Here is a 24,179-nt window from a genome sequence, read left to right on the forward strand (position 1 = left end):
CCTAGTTTTGTCTTAATCAATCAGATCCTTCCCTGCCTTGAAGTTCTCTCTCTCCTCTTTCATGTTGTCATTAGTTCAGTTTGAATTTGAGTTCTGTTTCTAAATTCAGTTCCTTAGTTTATGCTCATCTTCCTTATTTGTTCATTGTTTATTAATTTTACCGGTCCCTTAAATTAGTCTTAGTTTTTGTTTGTTTAGCCAACCTCTCACGCTACCATGTATTCGTTATATATCCCATGTGCATCATTTTCATGCGCATGATTTTTAAGCCAGGAGAACAAAGAATCTAGTTGAAGCAAAAGCTGAGTTCTTTTAATCTCTCTGTGAATTTTTCGTCTAAATGTTCCTGTTTTAATTGGTTTTCTGTGAAAGACGAGAACAGTTTTAACTGTCCGCTTCAAGTTCACTTGAGCCCAGCTGACAGACTTCAGCACCCTCTGGTAGAAGGTAGTTGTCCAAATGGCTAAAGCGAACACATTCTTTGATGTGAATATTCTTGAATTCCCCTTTAACTTCCCTTTCCAAGGAAAACAAAATTTGAATCCTTTTATTTATGTCTTCCTGTCTGACAGCAGTAATTGGATATTTGGACCAACTCAGCCCGAATGTGAGTTGCTTTGGTTGCATGTGTGTCATCAGTGACATGTCTATTTCCTGCTGCTGACGAAGTTTTCTTGTTTTATTTTTTGTTTTTTTCTGTGACTGAATGTCTCTGAACTGCAATGCCCTTCTGGAATACATTAAAAATGATTGTTTAAAGCTTTAGTTTGTTCCGCCAATCTATCCTCTGATCCTTGCCGGTTTCACTTCTGAAAGAACTCTGCTACAATCCCTATGCCCTTCATTTAACCCATAGTACACTCAATAATGGCAGAACAATGTTCACTTTCATTCAAGTTGATAAAAGCTGATCATACTGATTGATTTTAGGCCATCTGCAAAACATTAGTTGTTAAAGATTTGAATCAAATATTTAAATGAATCTTCTAAAATCAGCTTTAAACTGGTTCAATCCCTTTTTTCTGGTGAAAAAAAAAAAAAGAACTCGGATATCTCAAGGTCATGTCGGAGTGGTTTAGTACTTCCAGTATGTGAGAAAATGACATAGTTTATCCACTCCACCTGACCTGTACTTGTACACCTTTTTAAAAGGAATGGAACACACACCCTGCATCTGTCATGCTGTTAGCTGATTGACCTCTTGGTAGTGCTCATGCCGACCCCATAAAAATATGGGTGATACAAAAAAAGGTGAACCATATTACAAGGCAAATAGTTTTCTGGCGCTCATTTCATTTCTGCTCCACATAAATTTCAAAGAGGACACACACACACACACACACACACACAAAAATCCCAAATAATCATCCCAGAAATAGAAATCTGCATAAACAAAGATCAAAACATCTTGTCCCTCTTAGCAGTACCATGAGTTTGCATGCATGCTTATTAGCATGACATGCGGGATTTCATGCATAGATTGATGTTACAGTACAGTTTGCCACTTGTCACTGAGACCAAGTGATTATCTCTGTAAATAAGTTACTGCTTGAAGAATCTGAGTGTTCTTCTGTTTTCTTGAGGCTTACACAAGGTTACAGCACCGGCGGTTTGACTTATCTTACTTTTTTCCAGTGGGCGTCTCTGCTAGCCAGACAGTATAAAGTTGAGTGTGCGTCGTGTAGAAACAGCAGTGCTACAGGAGGCCTTCGACAACGCCAGAAACTCAGCTGATAAAGCTGCAGCCATGGAAAACAAAACCCATCAACGCAGGAGTGCTAAAGGTAAGTATTTAATTGACGTGTGACTTTTTAAAAAACATTTTTTATCATATTGTATTCATCACAATTACAGCAGTTTATGTAACTGGTTTGCAAATATTTTCCACAGAACACAAGAAATCCAAGTCAAGGAAGAATATCAACCATTTCACAGATGTGCATGGTTTGCCAAGCATTGAGAAGATTGTGAGCACTGTGGAAGAAACTCCTGAGCCCATCAACACCATCATCACCGGCACCATCCCAGAATGGATCGATGGGAACTTTTTGAGAAATGGTCCCGGGAAATTTGAGATTGGGAACCAAAAGTAAGTCAGACACTTGAATGTCTTTAAATGTGTAACGCTGCTGAGTCTCAGAGCTGACCCCTCTCCCTAAAACCCCCCCAGGTTCAACCACTGGTTTGATGGCATGGCTCTCCTGCACCAGTTCAAGATTTCCAATGGTGAGGTGACATACAAAAGCCGCTTCCTGTCCAGTGACAGTTACCAGGCAAACAAGGAGCACAACCGCATAGCTATGTCTGAATTTGGGACTGTCACCATGCCAGATCCTTGTAAAAACTTCTTCCAGCGCTTCCTGTCTAAATTCGAATTACCAAGTGAGTATTTTGTTCCACAATCTGCACAAAAAATCTGATTTGCTTATGACCGGACAAATAACTGTGGAAACTTCTTGCTCTCCTCTAGAGCCAACAGACAATGCCAATGTGAGCTTTGTGACCTACAAGGGTGATTATTATGTGAGCACCGAAACCAACATCATGCACAAGGTGGACCCCGAGTTACTGGAGACTACCAAAAGGGTAATGATGCTGAATGTGATCTGACTTGTACAGTAACTGCAATATCTCTGCAAAAGTGCGACTGTTTATTTTAGTGAACTGAAGCTAAATTAAGTCGTACACAAGTGTTTTATGGATTGATAATGAGCGAAGACTGTATTAAAGATGGCTTTTAAGTTTTGAACTGTCTTTTGAATCTTCAAGCTTGACACTTTATTATTTTTGAAACTCTACATTACATACTTAGAAATGAAACTACAACACAAATAAAAATACATACAAAATGAATCTGACTGTATGAATGAGGAAACTTGATTTGATACATAAACTTGTTAGGAAAAAGGCTTCGCAGCGAATGGAGTCGCCCCCTGTTGGCCATTCAAAAGATTTTACAGACTGGAAAACCAAGTCCACTCTTTGAGTTCATGATGAAGCTTAAGTTAATGTTAAGTTTTATTTTTTTGCATCCATATTTAAAATCAGGTTGACTGGAAGAACTTCATTGCTGTGAACGGAGCCACCGCACACCCCCACACTGAACCGGATGGAACAACTTTCAATATGGGAAATTCCTACACCACTAAAGGTACTGATTTTTTTGAAACTTCATATCATTTTGTTTCATTTGGGGGTTTTGGAAAATAAGGAACAAAAATGATCTGTGTTGTCTGATGACATTTACGAGGAAATGAATTTCTGTGCACTTTCAGGAGCATTCTACAATATAATCCATGTGCCTGCTACCAAGACAAGTGAGGATGAAAGCCTGGAGGGAGCCAAGGTGCTCTGCTCGATCCCCTCTGAAGACAAAGCCAAACCTTCATATTACCACAGTTTCGGTGAGTTCTTCACACATCCACCGATCCATTATCTAGGATGCAGTCATCTGTTACTCTATCCCACAAAGACGTGTCCTCTGGATGCACCATTTTTAAAACGAGCTAAAGGTGCTGATACCGACCGTATTAAAATTAAGATTTGATTATTTAGTCTCTGTATTCTGACTGGTAGCAGAATTTGTTATGTTGTTGAGCCTGTGCTTAAATCATAAATTAAAAATGTAGCAAACTTTGTGTAGGATACATTGAACGGAGACCAGAAGACCAAATTCAGCTAGGGAGGAATAAATAATGATGAGGCAATATTAAAGGAAGACTCAGAGACTGAAGTGTGTGTAACGGCTACCATGTATTGAAAGGAAAGCAATGAATAAATAAATAAATTAATTAAAGAAAAGAGTGGCCATACAAAAAACCCCACAAATCAATAGAGATCTGTAATAAAGCAAAATATAAACATGTCAAGCAATACCAGTAAATTGTAGTATTTGTAAAGTTAGCGCTCCCTGCTACTGTGAAGCTCTGTTAACTTAGCATGAGGTAGCTACTTGAGACTGGTGCACCGATCAATCCAATCAAAGTTCTATGGATCCAGTGAGACAAGTTGTTTACTGTTCAGCTAATTCAATTGGCAATTAAATCAGAAGAATATAAATCAAACCCAGCAACACAACAACCAAAATACCCCAACTAAATAATACTACTAACGCAGAAATAGGGAACCTCCTCTTCACACGCTGAGGTCTCCATGTTTAACACAGTCCAAAAGAACGGGGAAAAGTCAATTAGTCCAAAAGTCAGTGAATTCAATTAGTAAAAAGGGATAATGCGCTGGTCCAGGGGAGTGTGAGGGGGTGAATGGGGAGGGACTGCAGTATGGCCTACTGTCTCGGTAGGTGAGATGCTGGTTGCAGAGATCAGAAGCCTGTATTCCAGGTCAGGTCAGGTTTAGCTCGCCATCATGCTGTATTAAACAGAAGCCTTCATTTAACTATGCATCTCCATGTAATTAAATTAAAAAAAAAAACCACACAAGCAATTGTGTATAAAAACATACATACGTGAACAGCATTTAATTCAGTACATTCAAGATGTCAAAAAGTGCCTTTCATATAAACGCCCACACACGAAAAGGGCACCATTTACCTTCCATACATTAAGGCAAACCAGGAATGACCTGGAACTGCCGAAGCTGCACATTAGCCTGTCAACTGGAGACTAACCGGCAAACACACACCCTCCACACGAGTGCATGTGACAGTACTCCTGAGACTGTGGATGCGAAGGACTTCAAGTGATGAGAGTTACATAAATGGATGACATACCACGAACAGGTGCGGTAAACATGTAGCTAACAACGAGGCGTCAACTCACCAATGAAAACGTCAAAAGCCCTCACGCAACCAATAAATATATAACGTCATTACGCCTCACGTTAACCGGGTTAAATGTTGAGACATGCCGGTAACAGACAACCAACATTTCCCCACCAACCTGCTGCTTCCCCGCTCTCAGCATTCCCAGTCACCTGAGAGCAACGCGCACACTTGCTGTTTATAGCGCTGCGGCTACTCTGTTGCGGCTAACCAACCAACATGTCTGCCATTTACATAATGCTTCACTTACATGCATTTACACGTTCGGGACCTTGGTCACATTCTACACATCACACAAGCCAAATAGCAGCATTGTTACCGGAGTTGTGTCAGATTCAATATCACCAATGGTGATGAAAAAATTTGTGGCACCATTTTTTTTTTAATCATCTTAAAGCAACACTCCATTCTATACTTTATTGCGGTGACATAGTGAGGGGAAGGTTAGCATGCTACCATCTTGCCTGCTTAGTATCCAAAACCTTTACAGTTGTTCTTCCTGTTGGTATTCTGGTTCCACTCCCAAAAAGTAAGCCATGTTTAGAAGTAGCACGTCCTGCTCTAAAAACAACAAAAAAAAACCAACAAAAAAAACCCTTGTTTGGTAGTACAATTTTGAAGTCATATATATATATATATATATATATATATATATATATGATTCTAAAAGTTTTTTTTTTTAAATTGCACATTTAAAATGGTTTCATAATGAATGTTATGCACATAGAATAGCATGTGTGACAGAGGTATGCAAACACTTTGCATACACTACCATTAATCGTGCAAAGCTAACAGCTGGGCTCTGTGGGTTTCAGTTCCTTAATGTTCTGGAAATGATGGCAAATACATGTATTAAGATGGCACATTCCTTTAATTGAGTAATCTTCCCCATGCACCACATGTAATGAGCTGCACAAACTTTAATGGTGGTGATATAAACAGTGGTATCCAATCAGAAATAAAATGGACATAAAAGCAGACATGGTATGCAGAGAGAGAAGTTTGGATCAGTACATTTACAGACTCATCAAATGTATCCATCCACTTAATGTGATAACCATCTCTCCATCATTGCAGCAATGTCCAAGAACTACGTAGTGTTCATTGAGCAGCCCATCAAGATGGATCTGCTGAAGATTGTAACGGGCAATCTGACAGGGAAGAGCATCAGTGATGGCTTCTTCTGGGACCCAAAACTCAACACCATTTTCCATCTGATTGACAAGCAGACAGGGAAGGTGAGGTTTAAAGCCGGACCATGAATTCAATGAAAAGCAGGTTTTTATACACTTAAAAATATGAAAAGTTTCTTTTCCCTTGTTAAATCCAGGTGAACTCCCTCAAATACTACACCAAGGCGCTGTCAACCTTCCACCAGATCAATGCCTACGAGGAAAATGGCCTCCTAATTGTAGATATGTGTGCTTCAGACGATGGCCAGGCAATCGCGAACTACAATGTCCAGAACCTTCGTAAGTCTGGAGAAGCTCTTGATGAGGTAAGGGGTCAGTTCTTGATAGGATCCACGCTTGATTGATCCGATTATAATGGGACGTAACATAAAGATAATCGTATTCCTCCTCAGGTGTACAACACCTTGTGCAGAGTCTTCCCTCGCCGTTTCGTTCTGCCTCTCAATGTTGACGATAATACACCCTGCGGCCAGAACTTGAACACCCTGCCCAACAGCACAGCCACAGCTATGAGGCTCTCCAAGAACAAGGTAAACAAGACGCGTTTCAGTACATATGATACACAGTTCTTCAAACTGCCACACGTACTAAAACTGCTTAATATCCTCTGTCTGACTAACCAATACTGCTTTTTTGTACCCTTCATTCAGGTCTTCTGTACCCATGAGGACCTCCATGGAGAGGATCTTCATCAATATGGAGGTCTGGAATTCCCTCAAATCAACTACGGCAAGTACAACACCCACCCCTACCGCTACTTCTACGGCTGTGGCTTCAGACACCTTGTGGGAGATACGCTGATCAAGATGGACATCCAAGGGAAGCAGATGAAGGTGAGTTAGCTTCTCTACTGCTACAAAAAAAAAAAAAAAAAAAATTATAGGTGAAGCATTTAATTTCAAATGCTGTGACAGATACATTCATACATCCATGTACTGGATGTGATTTTTTTTTTTGTTGGTATTATTAATACTCCAATAAGAGTGGCACAGTGGTGCAGTGGTCAGCACTGTCGCCTCACCGCAAGGAGGTTCCGGATTAAAGCCCCAGCTCGGGCACGGGATCTTTCTGTGTGGAGTCTCCATGTTCTCCCTGTTCCTGTGTGGGTTCTCTCTGGTACTCCAGCTTCCTCCCACAGTCCAAAGACATCAAGAGGGGACGAGGCTGATTGATACTCTAAATCAGGGGTGTCAAACTGATCCAGTAAAGGGCCGCTGTGGCTGCAGGTTTTCATTCCAACCCAGCAAAAGCAACACCTGATTCTACTTAAATCAATTAAGCTGTGTGGACACAGCTTAATTGATTTAAGTAGAATCAGGTGTTGCTTTTGCTGGGTTGGAATGAAAACCTGCAGCCACAGCGGCCCTTTACTGGATCAGTTTGAGACCCCTGCTCTGAATTGACCATAGGTGTGACTGTGGGTGGGAATGGTTGTCTGTCTGTGTGTTGGTCCTGTGATGGACTGGTGACCTGTCCCTCAACAGGACAGGCAGTAGAAAATGGATGGACGGATACTCCAGTAAGTTAAATTTTGAGAATCATAAACAAATATTTTTTCAAAGGTGTGGGAAAAACCTGGTCTTTATCCCTCCGAGCCCATCTTCGTACCCTCGCCAAATGCCACTGAGGAGGATGATGGTGTGATTTTGTCTGTGGTCATCACTCCAAACAAGGTTGGTCATGTTTACAGAAATATATTGTCATTTTCTCCTCTTCTTTGTGTAAAGAAGGATTTATTTAGGCATTGCAAATATCTTTCTAGATCAACGCTGATCACCACACCACCACCGTTTGTTAATTTAACCAACATTAATTAGACTGTGAAACACAAATATTTAAAGTCATTTCTTCCCCCACCATTTCTTTCTTTTTCCAGGACAAGAGTACATTCCTCCTGGCTCTGGATGCCAAAACATTTGAGGAACTGGGAAGGGCTGCAGTTCCTGTTAATATTCCCTACGGTTTCCATGGAACATTCAATGCTACAGCATAGAAGCATCAGACGAAAGAAGTACAAAAACATGACCATAACATAACTTCATGGATCATGACATGGCAGAATTTATATACGATGTAATTATTGTCTGTGATGGTCTTTGTGTGGTCACGCATGGTGAAAATGTAGAGGTCACTATGATTTTTAGTGGAATTCATAAGAAATACACACACACACATTCCTTCCTTTCAGTTACAAAAAGAGAGCAGGTTTCTGTAAATACATTGTTGTTCTGTAAAGTTGTTTGGAATATTTCAATGCATGTACATTTATATTCAGGAATGGCCAAAACAGGAGGCAGTCTTCAACATTTCACTGCAGCAATTCAACACACTTATCATAAGTAAATACTTTTTTTTTTAAACTTGCTTTAAATGGTTAAATGGGACGTCATGAGAACCTGTTAGAAAGACATAAGAAGTGCAAGTACATGTTGGAAAAGGATATGTAAATTGAAAGAACGTTGAACTTTCCTGATAAAATAAACTCGTATATGTCGCATGCTCTGTGTGCATTCATGTAGTAACAGTATCCATTCATGGGAGGTTGGTGTCTAATTAAAGGTCCAGTGCATGTGGGTGATGTCAGGAGTTACACTTAGCCACCAGTACTTGTTTCCAACTGCAAAGAGATTTAATGAACGAGGCCTTATTAATTGTGCTTAGTGTAACCTGGAGGTGAAGCAGGTCATCTGGCTGAGGAAATCAACCTGCAATGGCCAGAATGAGAACGTTTTTGCAAATATGCTCAAATGAACATTATAAAACACTGACCTGAAACTGGTATTAGCACACTTGCACAGCCTGCTGGTGATTTCTCCAAATGACACCATCCATCCATCGTCTTCCACTTATTCCTGTTAAGTGTCGCAGGGGGATAGGCTGGAGCCTATCCCAGCGTCAACGGGCGAGAGGCGGGGTTTACCCTGGACAGGTCACCAGTCTGTCGCAGGGCCATCAGGAGCATTAGGGGCTCAGTGTCTTGCTCAAGTATACTTGGACACGGTCACCAGGCGAAGTGAGGATCAAACCAGCACCCACTTAGGTTGCTAGTCACTCATTCTACCTCTAAACCACGCCACCCCCCCAGAAAAATAATCAATGGAGGAAATACGATACCAAATCACATTTTCATGACAGCACATAGTGAGAAACACATTAGTTACATACATTTCACATTTCATTTAATTTCAAGTGTAACAACATAAGAACTGCATGCAGAAAAAGTGTACAATTGTCCCTCACAATGAAAAATGTACATCTGATTAAAAAAAAAAAAGGCAGCATGACACTGAAGAGCACATATTTCTCAACAAAGCTGAGAATACACTGTGCAACTTTACACAGAATTTTTGTGGATCCACATTCACGCCTAGTCTGTCCAGGTTTGCATTAGTCAGCACTACTTGGAGCCAGTCGGTGCGGCGAGACGGAACGGAAATATGAGGGGTGTGGAGTCTATGAGTGTGTGATGACAAAATATGACAGTATGCTTGATTTTTTTCCAAGTCATCTCTGGGCATAACCATGTAGTGTATACCTATGAATGTGGATTGTCAATCGTCAATGAAAACAGGGCCATTGGCTTGTGTTTTTATTAAATCTACTACCATCCTGACTCTAGTAATATCATTAACAGAAGGTATTTGGTTCACACAGAGACCCTACTCCCTGCATCTACCCCTCCACTTCACCAAATGCTTTCCCCCCCTCTTTTTCTTACCCTTTTCTTTTTTGGCACATACGCCACAAAGTTAACAGCTGCTATCTCCTTCCCATGTCTGAGATTCTCATCATAAACTCTTCTACTCCCGAAAGAGTTCACAAGAGTATTACGTTAAATGTATCCTCCCAGTCTTTTCATAGTCTGTTAGATTGCAAAAGTTGTGCAGTGTATCCACAGCTTTAAGTGGAACTGGAGAAAACAACCGATCTGACCACTAACCCTACAGTTTATCAGAAATGACCATCAATTTGTTCTTCAGGTGATTCTTCTTCATTTTTAGGTAGGCCTGAAGGTTTTGAGTTTCGGTTGAAATACCCTGTAGCTCCTTCATTTGGGTGGCATCTGCGGCCGCTTTCTCACTGGAACCAAGTGCAAACAACTAAATCACTTTGCAAACATACCAGATAAAACACAATGTTGTCTGTATCCAAGAGTTATTCAAATTCTTTGAAACCAGGGAGTCAAACTACCAACCAGACTCAGGGATAAGTTAAAGCTGTGCAACTCTCCGTTAAAAAAGCCACAAAAATGAATCTTTGGTGTGTACCTCATCACATCTGCCATCTTTGAAAACAGCATGCTGACCTCTTGACCTGCACCTGGAACATTGAGGTAAATCTTAACACACTCAGTGGAAGAAAACATCTGAATGACACACAGTGGAACACATTTCACAACCATTCATTTCCTTTTGTATAAATCATTCATGTGAAATGGTGTAAAAAAAAAAAAAAAATGATGAGCAGAGAAATTGAAAGTGTTGAAACCTGGCTTATGACTGAATGAATAAACATATTTTAACAGTCTGCCAAGACACATTGCCACTCATCTCGTTTCTGCTTACATCCTGTAAACATGTTGTTAGGTGTCAACACATTGTTGCTGCATTCTTTTGTGTATATAAATAAACAGTAGAATTTAATGAAAAGGGTGTATGTAGAATAGTAATGCATGACATCTCGCATACCTGCAGCTGCAGTCACCAATACATCCAGAGAGTTTACAGCAGGTTGTTTATGAAGATGTTTTTTCTTTTTTGGAGAAACTACATGCTGATTTGGATGTGCATGTTCAATCTATTGCAGAGGGGAAAAGACTGGTTACAGTACACAGTTAAAAACAAACAAACATCTATTTCTTATGAACGAACCTCCTCTTACCTCTTTATCCTTCATCCTTTTACAGCTTTTACCGTTGTTCATTTTTGTCTTATTTGCTGCTGGAGAAATCAGTTTTCCTGGTGAGACTGGGGCTGCATCTTCCATTGTTGTGTATTAGGTCTGTATAAATAATAATACAATTTCAATTAAGAAATTTTAATTTGTTTCACCGCCACTGTAAATGGCAGCCTTTTGAATGACTTTTTTCTTTCTCAAATATTAAATTAAAGTTGTATCTATTTAAATGTGACACTGAAGTACATTGATTCAATGGTGTATCTACCAAAACGACCAATGAGTGACTTAAAAAAAATTGTATATAATGTATATATATATATATACATAATAAAGCAAACTGAAAGTCACCCAACTTGACTTTCGAGAGTATTTCCAAACCTTTGCGGCAGAATTACCTAGTTTGTTCCAGTAAATCGTTTGTCTTGTTCTGTTTTATTCAAAATAAAGAAAAAGCAACTTTGTTTGGTTGAATATTTGGTAACGTGAGCTAGCTTGATGAGTATTAGCAACGGCTAACCTGCTTTAATCAGATGACGCTAAAGCTATCGAAACCAAATATGCTAGCTTTAACTCAACAGGTTAAATAAGTGCTCACCTGCTGACGGTTTGAAATAATAAAAGACTTTTAAGGAAACAGAAGATAGTGAAGAAGATAACGAAAATATGTCGAGAACTTGACAGCTGGCTTATCGCCGTTTAGCTACGTTTGTATCTAGCTTAACAGTTATTTTTGGTTATTAACGTCAAGTCAGATTCCCGTCGAAGCGCCGGGACACTGACCAGTGAACAAAACAAGTTAAAACCTCGAATACGTCTTTAGGCATGATCAGAGCATCAATGTGGACAATCCATTGCACAGATGAGTTTGCAGTTTGGCTCATAATGTGCATTTCTCGACTTGATATCTTCGTGTTTCTTCTGTAGTTGGTCAGTAATATTAAGTCTTTGTAGAATGTCAGTAAAACACGTACATGTTTAAGCTAGAGATATTTTAAATGGTTAGATTTGTGTAGTAAACGGATAAATACTTACCCTGGGTACTGTAGGAAGATGAAATTAGATAAAGATACCATTGGGTACTAAAATATCAAGTACAATTATTTAATACGTTTGGATATTAATGTAAAACAGCAAGATAAGGTGAGCAAGGTAAGGTATGTGTGTCGAAATGCCCTGCCACGGTCAGTAGGGGCAAAAACAGCACGTCAAACTTTATGCCACTTCAGGGGGAACAGAATCAAAGAGCAACTGGCTTCCCTCGGTGTGCTGTATCAGCGGATGGAGGAGAGGACCATACATTACCGCGCATGCGCATTCCAACTGGGTCGCTCACTCAAGTTACTCAGAGACCACAACGGTAATAGGTCTTGAGCCCAAAGATAGAAAATGACAGTGTTTATAATATTATAATCATATTTAAGTACTGTGACTTCATTCAGGCAGTGGTTAGCACTCTCCTCTGACGGACAGAAGGTTCTGGGTTCGAGCACAGGATCTTTCTGTGTGGAATCTGCATGTTCTCCCTGTGCCTGCGTGGGTTCTCTCTGGGTACTCCAGCTTCCTCCCACTATCCAAACACATGTATGAGGGGACGAGGCTGATTGATACTCTAAATTGACCGTAGGTGTGACTGTGAGTGTGAATGGTTGTCTGTCTATATTTGGCCCTGTGATGGACTGGTCACCTATCCAGGGTGAACCCTGCTTCTCGCCCGAAAGCTGCTGGGATAGGCTCCAGCCCCTCCATTCTCAACAGGATAAGTGGAAGAAAATGGATGGATGACTTCATTCAATTTGTGAAATTATATTTGTAAATGAAATTTCAAACCTCTCACACTGACTTGTTTTGAGCTCTCATCTAGTGTGCTGAGTCATGCATAGTCATGCTTGCATTAGAATGTGTTTAATACACCTATGTAAAAAAAAAAGCTTCATTAATGAGAAGCACAAACATGAGGTCTGCCATGGATGCGCAGCATCTCCAATTCCTCCCTTATATCCTGGGTGGATTAAGTCAAGGGATTACACCACGGAAGATCAGAACTGCAGTGAGCAACGTGGATATCAGATAAAGTTCTTAAACTGGTGGGTTAAATTTGATCAATGCTGCAGCAAAGTGGATTATTTTTGATGTGCCATAGAGACATGTATGACTAGAGATAGCCTGACAAAAATGTTTCAAATTATCTGATGGACTTTGTGTTAAAATGTTTAATCACTCAATAAAACAGCTCATGAAATGGAACACAAATTTTGTAGGATATTCATGCTATCTAGATGCTTATTCTTTGATAATTCAGACACCAATTCAACCATCACTCTTTTGTAGACATTTTTGTTTTTAGTGAACATTGTAGATTTGATTTTGTATGTTTATGTCCGCCAATATAAGTGTAGTATTTGTGAATTATTGGCCTCTGGTTTGGAGACACCTCACAGAGCTGCTACCTAGCCTGGGTATTCCCAAGAGGTTGAAAAACTGGTGCTCCATGTTGAAAGGGTGTGCAAGTTTTTATTTTCACTGTGCAAATGCAGCGCGACCTCTTGCTCGGTTAGCATGAGTAGAAATCCTTGTGTTTCCAGCTGCTCAACATTGTAAAGGTCAGCAGGAGCCAGGACGAAGTTGAGCACCTGCTGTCAGCAACGGATACTCACTCATTCAAGCCTCTGTTATCGTGCTAGCGTGGGTTGCTGACATTTAGAAGGATTTTGTGAGATTTCCCTTCTACTTATAAATTTCTTCCTACTCCGATGATTAAATGCTGTCATGTACACATTATGTCTTGATGGCCTAGTCTCACTTGAGGTATTACTGTCAAGGGAATTCTCAGACAAAATCCCGCATACCAGAATCTGCTCAGTGATTGACAGAATTCACCACTAGTCCTTTTCAACAGTGTGTGTGTGTGTGTGTGTGTGTGTGTTATATGGGGATTTACATAACATTTTGCATTTTAATCGACTTAGAAAGGCAATACATCTCTGTATGTCTGTAGTGCCATTATTTTAAAATGATTCATTTAAACATGTAATGTGTATATATCATCATTTGTAATCTCTTTGAGATCAATTACCAAATACATCAATAACAAATCAAGGTCCAAAAGTCACAAATGATTTTAAACTCTTTGAGCTATTCTAATGTGATTGCATGAGTTATATTTATTGAGAAAATGTCTTTAAAAGGTTTGGTATTGTTTTATTAGTTGTTGTTTTTTTTTAATTATCAATACAGGCAAATACATATGGTTCACATGTAACTCACATCATAAAACACAAACACACAAATGAGGAAGTAAACACTGCAGAACTCTTGAGTGGCCATAGAGGGATTTAAAAAAAATTATTATTCAAATATTTTCTTTTTCTTTAATTGCATAGAGAGAAAATATATAAATACGTATACATTTATATTTTGCTAAATTAGTTGGATGTCCTTAGTAAACCAAATAAACAAATCATGTACTCAATACAAAACAAAACAACACAAAACCCTGAGCATTTCAAGTGTTATCTATCCCTCTCCAATTGCACGATGTACCCCATCGCATATTATGCAGCGCAACTTTGTTGTGGACCAAAGCAATTATTTTCCATGAGAAATGAAAATAAAAGCATTTCTATCGTGTGCCTTATCGTTGCTTTCTATTTGTTTACTCGTGTTTATTTTTCTGATTAGTATTGTATGACTAATGTCGCTCTATTGCCTCTATGATATAGAGATTCAGATGGTTGGACGTTGCGATAAAAGGCTGTTTTGGCCGGAATTCCCACGGCTAGTGAACGCAGCAGCGGGGACATCGCTGCCAGTAGAAGGAGCTCTTCAGTCTTACCTAATCTAGAAGCCAAACATACACAAACATGGCGATATCACAGTCAGGAAAGATGCGGTCCTCTCTTCGCTGTTCGTTTTACCTAATTGTCCTTTGGCTTGCAGGAATAAATTCGTCCACTCTCCGTCTTCACCCAGAGCAGCGCTACATGCTGCCGCAACACAGAGGATTTTTCACCATAGACGCGAATGAGGATTTACTAGACGGGGATGGAGGAGGCGTAGCGGCTCCTTCGCTGCCTCTGGCCGCTCATGGTGCCGTTAAAGGCGGATTGGGTTCCGGCGCCTTTCCGCAGCATCGAAGTATCCGGAGCACTGGAGACTCGACCATGCCAAAGGTGTACGGGCAGGTAATGACGTGCATCTCTCTCGTCTTGCGACTTCTCAAGCATATGTACCCCTTGTGCATCACCTCAAATTGCCCCTGGCCGGCGGGGATGTCTCGGAAGGAGCCCATGGTTTATTGCAGTTACATCAATCCTTGCACCTTATGTTGATATATCCCGTATTGTGTTCAGTGTTGTGTAAAGAAAGGGAGCCAGGTGTCCTGTTTAACCTCGAAACAACAGACTCAGGGGAGACACAAGGCGTTTCTACGAGACAGTGTCCACCTGGTGTGTCCTCGACGGAGCTAACGTAACAGTCCACTAACACGCATTCTGAAAGACTCACAAACCTGCTTTCCCTCCTCACTTCATGGCACACAGACATTACAAAATCAAACTAAATAAAAGAAATAGTTAGAACTGTTTGAGTGAATACCGAATTAACTAGAATTTTGTGCAACCAGTTGTGTTCGTGCACACATTATCAAGCCAAGTAAACATCTGCTAATGTTGTTTTAATAGCGGAGCAGAGGAGGAGGCTAATGCTAGGTGACAGTAATGGCTGGAGCTGGTTTTTAAGATGCTCAAAGTTCATCCAAGTAAAGGCTGTCAGACATGGGACCCCACAGTAGTTTTAATAAGCTTTTAAAGCAAATATTATTGATGTAGTAGTTCATTGGACTGGATTGATTGGATTCTTAATACTACACAGTCCTTTGTAGAAAAATTGCATTTTGTTAATAGTAGTTGTCCAGTGGTATTCCAGCATAAATGCATTTATCTTCATTTTAGCTTTCTCACCAACTATTTCTTAATTTAAGTACGAACGTTTGATGGAAATAAAAAACAAACAAACAATATTTTAAATAAGAAAGTTGACACAAGGTTTAACTTTCAAACATGCAGGGTCATGTGAAAAAGTCAGACTTTCCAAGGCACTGAAGCTCCAGGTCACTTCACCCTTTCTCTCTAAATTGAAACGCACATTCTATCCTCGTGTGTTTTTACATTTGTACCAGTTTAATAGCTGCTGTCTAGACTCCCCCTTCAACAGCTCTGATTTGTTTGAATGATTGTAGCCTACAATCATTCAAACAAATAGAAAAGGCAGCAAAAGCTGGGCCGAGTTACGTTGACGTTAAGAAGAAACTCCAGACGCAGACATTGCAACAGGCTTTTACCCGCGGCTCACCGTATAGCCATACCTCCCACAGATGGAAGGAAATAACCATGGCCGTTAGGGTTAGCACTTCTGTAAAGATATGATTCCAATCTACACGGTCGAGAAACGGGGGTTTCTTGAGTTAGTGCAAACACTCGACCCTAGATATGAAATGCCCAGTCGAAAACACATCAGTAGCGTTGTTGTGTTACCTGCTTTATATGATGAGTGCCGGGCAAAAGTGGAGGAAGAAATAAAAAATAAAATAAACTGTTCATTCATTGAATTTACCAAAAATGTGCTATATCGTGATGTATATCGTATCAGGATATAAAATGAGCTATATCGGGATATAAAATTTTGGTCGTATCGCCCAGCCCTAATTGTAGGAATGTATGGATTTTTGTATCGATATCTGACAAGCTGATAGTTGAAAACAGATTTAGCCAATAAGCGATACCAAGTATGACCTGTATAGAAGCAAACATATATTATATTTACATCATGTACGACTGGAAACATATGCACGTGTAAACAGTGTGACGCTGAACAAGTTCAATTCTTAACTGCCAAAATATTAGTAATAAAAAGCATGTGAATCATATATTTCCCCACAGTTTCCTCATCCTAAATAATAATACATACACTGAAATAAATAAAAATTATCTGCAGATAATGTTGACATGCTGAAAATATTTTCCGTGAAAACTCCTCTTGGTGTCATTACTTTCTGCGCTTACAGAACTTATGTTGGCTCGGTGGTGTTGCAACAGTCATAATCGCTCGTTTTGCATTGTCATTCATTGCATCTCATCATAATCTAGAAGTCTGCCATTGTGCGGTATGCTGCTGCATTCTCTTGGCCCCTTGGCATTATCAAACTATCGAGCGCAGACTACACCCTGATGGATGAAATGCTATGAAGAATCCCATAACGTGCTGCAACGCTATCAATGAAACGTGTCTGCTTGGAGAGAAAGGCAGAGTCAGGGAACTAGGACTTGATGGAGGACTGAACTGCCGTGGAAAACCTGTGGATCAAAAGTACGAATAGGCTGAAATTAAGAAATCAAATGTTTATGAGTTTTACCTCTTTTGTTCTGCAGGATAATCTTCATAAAATTACCTCTTTTTTTTAAGAGTGCGATGGGTTTCTGTGTATTGGAGCCTGATGATAGCCTGGTTATAAGTCTGGCTGTGGCATTTTGATTCAGTTGAAATTTGCTGAGATTTTGGTGTGTGGGATATGAAAAAAAGTACATTGCAGTAATTAACTGGGATGAAATTAAAGCATGTGTCGCTGTGTCCAAGTTTTTGGCAGGTAGTTCGTATGGAGTTGTTTTTTAAATATGTAGTAGGAACTTGTAGGAAGTAGGGTTTATAACCCGGACACAGTTGCTAAATGTGTATTAAGTGATAAAATTATAACCTGCACACACAGGATTACATGAGAAATGCTTGTCCATGGCTGAAAAATATGACTCATTCAGCTAATTTGATTTAGTTAACAGTTGCAGGACTAAACGGTTGTAAACTGCCTGATCCCTTTAAAAAATAGTCTATAGGTTTGGTGTAACAATTGATGAACAGATGCGATGCTGAGTAGCATCGACGTTTTCAAGGAGCGAGGACTCGTTTGTTATCATTGGATTTGAATTCTTTGGTCGTAACCACCAGTGCAGCCTATGTTATGTATACATTTTCTTTAATCCTAAGTCTAATATGATGCTATGAACAAACGACTTTCAAGTCACCACAAAAATGTCACTTTTTTAATGTTTTTTTTAAGATGGTAACTTAATGATGCCTTATTTACTGATGGAATTTATGCCATGGAACTAAATGTTGAGATACCTTAAACTAGCGTTAATCAAAGACATTAATTCAGGCATTGGAAGAAGGAACTGGATGTTAACCTCTTTGCAGGTTTTAGGACTCATTCCTGAATCACTCTGTAGGTCTTTATTTACCTTATGGCCATTCATCGGCCAGATGAGCAACATGGTTTAGGCCCATAAAGAAGGATAAATGAACACCTGCAGTAGAACTGAATTTCAAAATATTGAAATTCAATAAGTGATTTAATTACGATGTAGCAGACATCACATGTTTATGGTTCTCTGAGAGCAGTAAAGTGCTCCCTGTTGGAATTGTTGCCTGTAAAGTAAATCTGGCACATTACAGGAGTTAATTGATTGAGATGGATGAAACCTCATCTCTCTCACCACCCAGTCCTTTTGTGCACTAGAGGTTATAGATCATAGAGAGGACTTGTCAGAGAAGATGAACAGGAAGCATGAAGCCCGAGCAGAGGGAAGTGTATTCTCCCAACATCGCCAGTGTAACACACACACTCCTTTACTGATTGACAGCCAGCATCCAAACAGTACAAATGGCCTCCGGAGAGTCTGGGTGGGATCGGGTTTCGTCACAGCAGAGGTTGTTATTAAATGTTGCCCCGCTCAGGTGTTCCTCGGCTTACGTCCCTGTTGGCTTGTTTGTGGTGTGACTTGACTTGCAGAGGAGCTTGAGCAGGCATTGTAATTATGGCTCAGTTTGAGCCGAGCACGGTTTGTATGTGAAGTCATGAGTCATTCTCTGAGCTGTAATCTGTCATTAAGTTACCTGGCCTGCTGTTTGATGGTGAGCTTGTCAAATTCAGTTGTCTTTTTAAATGCAGTAAAATAAAATGTGGTATACTAATCATTCGGACGCTATTTTTTACACAGTGTTGGCAAATCAGTTTCAAATTGTCATGGCCTTGTTAGGGTAAAACTGCCCCCCCCCCCCCCCATCATGTCACGACATGTTCTTGCTGGAGGATGGCACAAAAATTTATCCTGTGGTTCTAAGCTACTAAATTTTAGCTGTATTTAAAGTAGTGGTCTTATAAAATAGGTCAACAAGTTCTCACTTTACTGTTCAGCTGGCTTCTGGGGACAAAAAAGGGACACACTGACAGAATGAAGCACCTCATAGTTGCATACTTCAGGCCTCATGGTGTGTCACCATGTGCAGACGCTTGTCATCGGCTTCCCAGCTGAAGCCAGTGCCAGGTAATTTCTCATGAGTGTTGGTGTGGTTTAAAGTGTGACTGATTTACTAGAAGTCATATTTACAGCTTTAGCAGGCTCAGATGGGTGGTGTTGGCGGGGGGGCACATACACTTGAAGGCAAACATTAACAGGCTGGCATCACCAAGACGACCAGTGGGTTTCTTCCTCACCCTGCTGCCCTTGGTATCTCTGTATGAATGCGTGTGTGCATATGTGTGTGTGTGTGTGTTTAAAAACAACAACAAAAAAAAGTTCCAGGATTTCATTATATCTGATCTGAAGTTGTGTGCCCAAACAAATCCATCTGCTATCTCCCATGATAATTTTCCCCAACCGAAGTGAATATGAACGCTCATGCTTTCATGTGAATGTTGCAAAATATTGGAATGGAAACCTGACGAATGTTGAGCTCAGCAGAGGTTGCTGGGGACTGTGTTGAAGTGTTCTGCAACAAGGTACTGAATGCTCTGGCTCGTTGACACCTTGCATGGCAGCCTCCGCTGTCTGTGTGTGTGTGAGTGAGTGTGTGTGTGTCATGATGTCTGACACAGTTCTCAGTCGTTGTATAACGGATTTGATTCGGAATAGATTCCTGATTGATTCTGAATTTAGTAACATGGAAAAAGGGCTTTGTTTTCAGCAGATTGGCAAAGAAAACAACTGGGTGCTCCAAGGATGTGGACTTCAGTTTTTATGGTCATGATGTTGAAACAGCATCTGCTAAATGAACAGTTAGAGAAACTAATCTGGTTTGTGGATATTCTGCACTGCATGAACTTGGTACAGTGGTAGTAAGATCTTAAAACTACAATTCAAGGAACCTTTTAGCGTCAACTTTGCGGCCAGTTCTAAGATGAATATAAAAAGATGAAAAATACAATTATAAAACAATCTTAAAATCCAAATCAAAAATGCTACAACAGGACGAAGAGCTTCTTAATATGTCAGCAGACTCAGCATTTATGTAATGTTGGTCAAGCTTGTGTTAGGGCTCACATGACTGTCGTGGAGAGCAAAAGGACATGTCTTCTATCGCCTTCAGAATCTTGTCTGTTACGCTGTTGTTCAAAGCTGGAGTGGCTGTTGGGAAGATTCACATTTCCTTTGACAATTTATAGTACAAACGATGGTTTTCGTTCAGCTTTGCTGAAGGGCTGCCTCTCTTTCATTATATAGCGAGCTATTCATTAAGTTTGGTGCTGGCACATTTATATTTGCACTGTTGGGCAAAAGAATAACTGTCAGTAAGATCCAGCTGCTGTTTTTGATCCCAGCTTGGAAAACTGATTGCCACTGTGCCAGGATATTTAATGTTACATTTTCTGATAACAGTTTGAATAAGCAAAACCATAAAACATAGATGTTTTTTGTTTTGTTTGTTTGTTTTACGAAAGAAGTCCTATCTTCATTCTCTCTTGACAGTTTAAAGCACTTCCCCTTGACCGTCATTAAAAAAAAAAAATGGAACAGGGAAAATGCAAACACCATTAATCAGAGGATCCTTCAACTAACCTCGGGAAAAAATGATGGAAATGTTACAATATTCTCTTCTGTAAAGTGCAAATAATATTTAAATATTGTAGTGCAAATGCACATGCAGCAATATTGATGATAGCAAAAATTCATACCTTGGGAAGGATTTTTATATTTTCAACAGAACTGCCGTGTGAGCGTCCTCCTCTCTTTTTTGGCTTAGACAAAATATCACCTGAGCATTGCAGTCAATCAGCTGCAAATTCACTCTTTCAAACATCAATTGATCCATCCATCCATTTTCTATACCACTTATCTATTAAGGGTCGCCGGGGGGCTGGAGCCTATCCCAGCTGACACTGGACAGGTCACCAGTCCGCCACAGGGCCATCAGGAGCAATTAGGGGTCCAGTATCTTGCTCGTGGATCCTTTGACATGGTCAATGGGGGAAGAGAGGATCAAACCAGGGGCCCCTAGGGTTGCTAGATGGCCACTCTACCTCTGAGCCATGCCGCCCCTGATCTTTCAAACTTCCTAGCTGGAATTATGCCGTTGTAAGGAAACTTTAACCCTATAATGTTTGTGTGGAGCGTTTTTTGAAGGAAGCAATCTGTTCATCATTAATATAAAGGCTTATCAGAAACCCAAATGTTACACACTGATTTGTTCTACCCAGACAGAATTGTACATCTCTGGATCGTTGTAATCTTTCACTGTGACGATTGAAGAGTCAAATGTAGAGCTCACATTGCTAAGCCCCATCACGATTCTATGCCTCTGTGGAACTGGCCAACACTGCAGCACCTGGCCAGATGAAAAGTTGGGAGTGTTTTGTAGCTAAAGAAGAGCACCAGTCCAGAAAGTGGGCAGGCTTAACTTTAACTGGTAGTCGAGTGCACAAGTTTTGAGGAAGTTGTGTGTCTGACCAACAAGAGATGAATAAATCTATGAAGGAACGTGTAGTTGCCTTAATATCATGTTGCTGTTCCTCACAACATTATACAGGTGTCAGATTTTTGAACAGTGCTGTAGTGTGCGATTGTTATATAGCTATTGTAGAGCTTTGCTGCCTTCAGTCTCAGGCTGATGGTCTTCAGTATAATAGCCGAAGGCTGGTTCGTTGTTTCACTTTGACAAACAGCTAATGTTTATGTTCCCCCCTGAGATGACAGCAGAATAGTTGTGGCAGCCTGGAGGGGAATGAGTAGTTAAATGTAAAGATTGAACAAAGAACCTGAGACTCTCGCGTGTTATAGTGTGAATGATGAAGCTAATTGGCTTGACGTGTTGCTAACTTGCTAATGACTGACAGTGTGTTCGGGTATCAATGGAGATCCCACTTGTGTTTAAGTTCATGAATTTTCTCAACTTTATGTGATGGGATGGTAATTTCTCAGGATGGCCTGTAATATACCATGGTACAATTTGTGCAGAAGCATGCATTTGTAGTTGCTCTTGACTAAAATCACCACTTATGGAGGCAATGAAAACTGAAATTGAATGACTCTAAATTGCCTGGAGTGGGATGAGTGTTTACAGCTGCGTGTATGCCCTGTGTGTGTGTGTGTGTGTGTGTGTGTGTGTGGGGGGGGGGGGGGGGCATTCTCACACCACTAGACACACTCCTGACACACACCTTCATAATACACCCCATGCAATGTTACACGGGCTTGCCTGACAATACTGACTCTCAAAGCCTCCTTAAAATTCATCATTATACTCTCACTTTTACCTCCAGTGTAAAGTATCAGCACACATTTTTGTCTGGTTGAGTTTGTGCAGCTGCTGTCAAGACATTTCCAGTAGAGCGTTTCTTGGTGTGGAACAACTTTGCCCCACTTCTCATTCCACCGTAACAACAAAAGATAAAAGGGAAACCAGAAAAAGACCCCAAATAGGGATGTCCACTGTCAGAAGTATAACAGCACAGACTAAATTAAACATGCAAACTGCAAAGTGCCTCACGCCTGGTGACAGCACAGCGACTGTTCATTGCCTTCCAGCAGTCCTGCAGAGATGATGTCATTGCCTGAGCCTGGCTCTGCCGCCGGTGTGCTCCTGGCCACCCTGCCAACCCTCCCACCCCCAACACACTCCCTTCACTCTTGTTGAATAATGGAGAGCTCAGAGCTGAAGAGGAGAGGGGGGGGGGGGGCAGTGTAGGCTGAATGCCCAAGCGTATTGTTGCTCTGTTCCACTCCTTGGTAGTACCAGACACAGAGCCCATCTCCTCTTCGCTACCAAACATGCCAAGAGGGTGGGAAGGAAAGAGGAATGCAGCAGATAGAAGCGAAGTGATTCCTGAGCTGCAACTAAATCCTCTAAACAGTGCGAAGCCCGAAAACAGGTTATATGACCTCAGTCCATCCAGAAATATTTTTGGTTAAGATTTCAAGGCAAGATGAGATTTGGAGATAAAAATTGCTTGAAATCTTATCAATTGAACTCCGTCAACAGCTTGAGCTTTTCATGTAATCCTTCCACATTGCACAGACCTGCTGTGTACATGTAGGTTTTTTCAAACCTGCTAATAAAAGATATTTGAACTCTTTGTTCTTTTTGTCGCGCTTGACGTCATGAGCTTACTCAACAGGGAGCATCATGGAGGGCATTGACAGTGTTTTCTTTGGTTACTGTTTTATATCTCTGGCTCCAGTCTGTTTTACCAGCTCAACAATGAATGATCATTTTTAGAGTGCTGCTTGAATGCATGCAGGTTTTTATTGACAAAAGTGACAAAAATTCACTGGAGTTACCCACAAAACAAAGTTCAGACTGCTTGTCGTATGTGTGTCTTCGATCAAAAGTGCCTGAAGCAGCCTGGGAATTACAGCATTCACCTGGGTTTTGTGTAAGATGGAGCCAATAAATAACCACAAATAAAGGTTAAACCTGTTCCCATAGCAGATAGAATCGTGAAGTTAGTTGGCTTTTAGTGCAGTAATTCTGTTTCAATTTAAGCAGATTTCAAGCGGTGGAAATGTTTGCCTATTTACAGCTTCCCCATTTGTGACATTTTCAAAATATCCCAAGTTGAGGAAAATGTGCTGGCGCTAAAGGTTAAAGGTTTCTTATTGTCGTTGAACATTTCTGTACAATGAAATTTAGTTGGACACAGTCCGTCACACAGCAGCATAAATAGATTAATAAGAACAGAAAATAAATTACGGGATAGAAAAAGAATAAAGGATAGTGCAGTGGGTCCAGTGATATGTGTTATGATATGATATGTGTTAACATCAACATTTGGTGTGGATGCATTCAGCTACAGTCGTCAGAAAATGCTGGTATAGAGAAAGTTACTCATGGCTGTAACCACAGTGTAGAAGAAGACGATTCGCCTGTCAGCAAGAAATGAGAGGCATCTTGAAGAATTGCCTCTGTTTGTAATTGTTCTTTGGTGCCATTTAGTATCATCCATATTGCATGCTGTCCTGTGAGAGAAGAAAATTTTGCAA

The 24,179-nt window shown here is 40.4% G+C and overlaps 3 protein-coding genes across 5 annotated transcripts in view; 2 read left to right on the top strand and 1 right to left on the bottom strand.

The window, feature by feature from the left end:
• Nucleotides 1-1,635: 1,635 nt before the first annotated feature.
• Nucleotides 1,636-8,470, top strand: bco2b (beta-carotene oxygenase 2b). The gene is made up of 12 exons (XM_086216013.1): nt 1,636-1,784; nt 1,891-2,089; nt 2,171-2,382; nt 2,471-2,586; nt 3,049-3,151; nt 3,276-3,404; nt 5,858-6,018; nt 6,111-6,278; nt 6,366-6,503; nt 6,624-6,806; nt 7,536-7,646; nt 7,850-8,470. Exons 1-12 carry the CDS (start codon nt 1,748-1,750, stop codon nt 7,964-7,966), a joined length of 1,674 nt encoding a protein of 557 aa, XP_086072139.1. The 5' UTR covers nt 1,636-1,747; the 3' UTR covers nt 7,967-8,470.
• A 665-nt stretch (nt 8,471-9,135) lies between these two features.
• tex12 (testis expressed 12) lies at nt 9,136-12,152 on the bottom strand. 3 transcript variants are annotated; one of them, XM_086216015.1, is made up of 5 exons: nt 11,905-12,152; nt 10,855-10,974; nt 10,662-10,770; nt 10,242-10,293; nt 9,136-10,053 (listed from the first exon to the last, which is right to left on the bottom strand). In XM_086216015.1, the coding sequence occupies exons 2-5, from the start codon at nt 10,957-10,959 to the stop codon at nt 9,915-9,917; spliced, it is 405 nt and encodes a 134-aa protein (XP_086072141.1). In that variant the 5' UTR covers nt 10,960-10,974; nt 11,905-12,152; the 3' UTR covers nt 9,136-9,914. The 3 variants fall into 3 exon arrangements, with proteins under 3 accessions (XP_086072141.1, XP_086072140.1, XP_086072142.1); XM_086216014.1 differs by lacking the exon at nt 11,905-12,152 and adding an exon at nt 11,468-11,636; XM_086216016.1 differs by lacking the exon at nt 11,905-12,152 and adding an exon at nt 11,268-11,399.
• A 2,537-nt stretch (nt 12,153-14,689) lies between these two features.
• sorl1 (sortilin-related receptor, L(DLR class) A repeats containing) overlaps nt 14,690-24,179 on the top strand; it is a 73,462-nt gene continuing 63,972 nt past the window's right edge. Inside the window, exon 1 of the mRNA XM_086216017.1 lies at nt 14,690-15,053. Within this exon, the coding sequence (XP_086072143.1) occupies nt 14,733-15,053 (321 nt within the window). The 5' untranslated portion in view covers nt 14,690-14,732. The remainder of the gene's footprint in view (nt 15,054-24,179) is intronic.

This window comes from Aulostomus chinensis, chromosome 10 (genome assembly GCF_037954235.1).
Source record: "Aulostomus chinensis isolate RoL2024-O1b breed Wild chromosome 10, RoL_Achi_v1.0, whole genome shotgun sequence".
Taxonomy (NCBI): domain Eukaryota; kingdom Metazoa; phylum Chordata; class Actinopteri; order Syngnathiformes; family Aulostomidae; genus Aulostomus; species Aulostomus chinensis.

What these genes read in the sequence shown, in the direction of transcription:
- bco2b (XM_086216013.1), top strand. Translation starts at nt 1,748, where the DNA reads ATGGAAAACAAAACCCATCAACGCAGGAGTGCTAAAG. An exon ending in CTGGAGAAGCTCTTGATGAG is followed by an intron (nt 6,279 to 6,365) that starts GTAAGGGGTCAG and finishes ATTCCTCCTCAG; the next exon opens with GTGTACAACACCTTGTGCAG. An exon ending in TGAGGCTCTCCAAGAACAAG is followed by an intron (nt 6,504 to 6,623) that starts GTAAACAAGACG and finishes CCCTTCATTCAG; the next exon opens with GTCTTCTGTACCCATGAGGA.
- tex12 (XM_086216015.1), bottom strand. Translation starts at nt 10,959, where the DNA reads ATGGAAGATGCAGCCCCAGTCTCACCAGGAAAACTGATTTCTCCAGCA. An exon ending in AAAGGATGAAGGATAAAGAG is followed by an intron (nt 10,771 to 10,854) that starts GTAAGAGGAGGT and finishes CCTCTGCAATAG; the next exon opens with ATTGAACATGCACATCCAAA. An exon ending in AAGATGGCAGATGTGATGAG is followed by an intron (nt 10,054 to 10,241) that starts GTACACACCAAA and finishes ACTTGGTTCCAG; the next exon opens with TGAGAAAGCGGCCGCAGATG.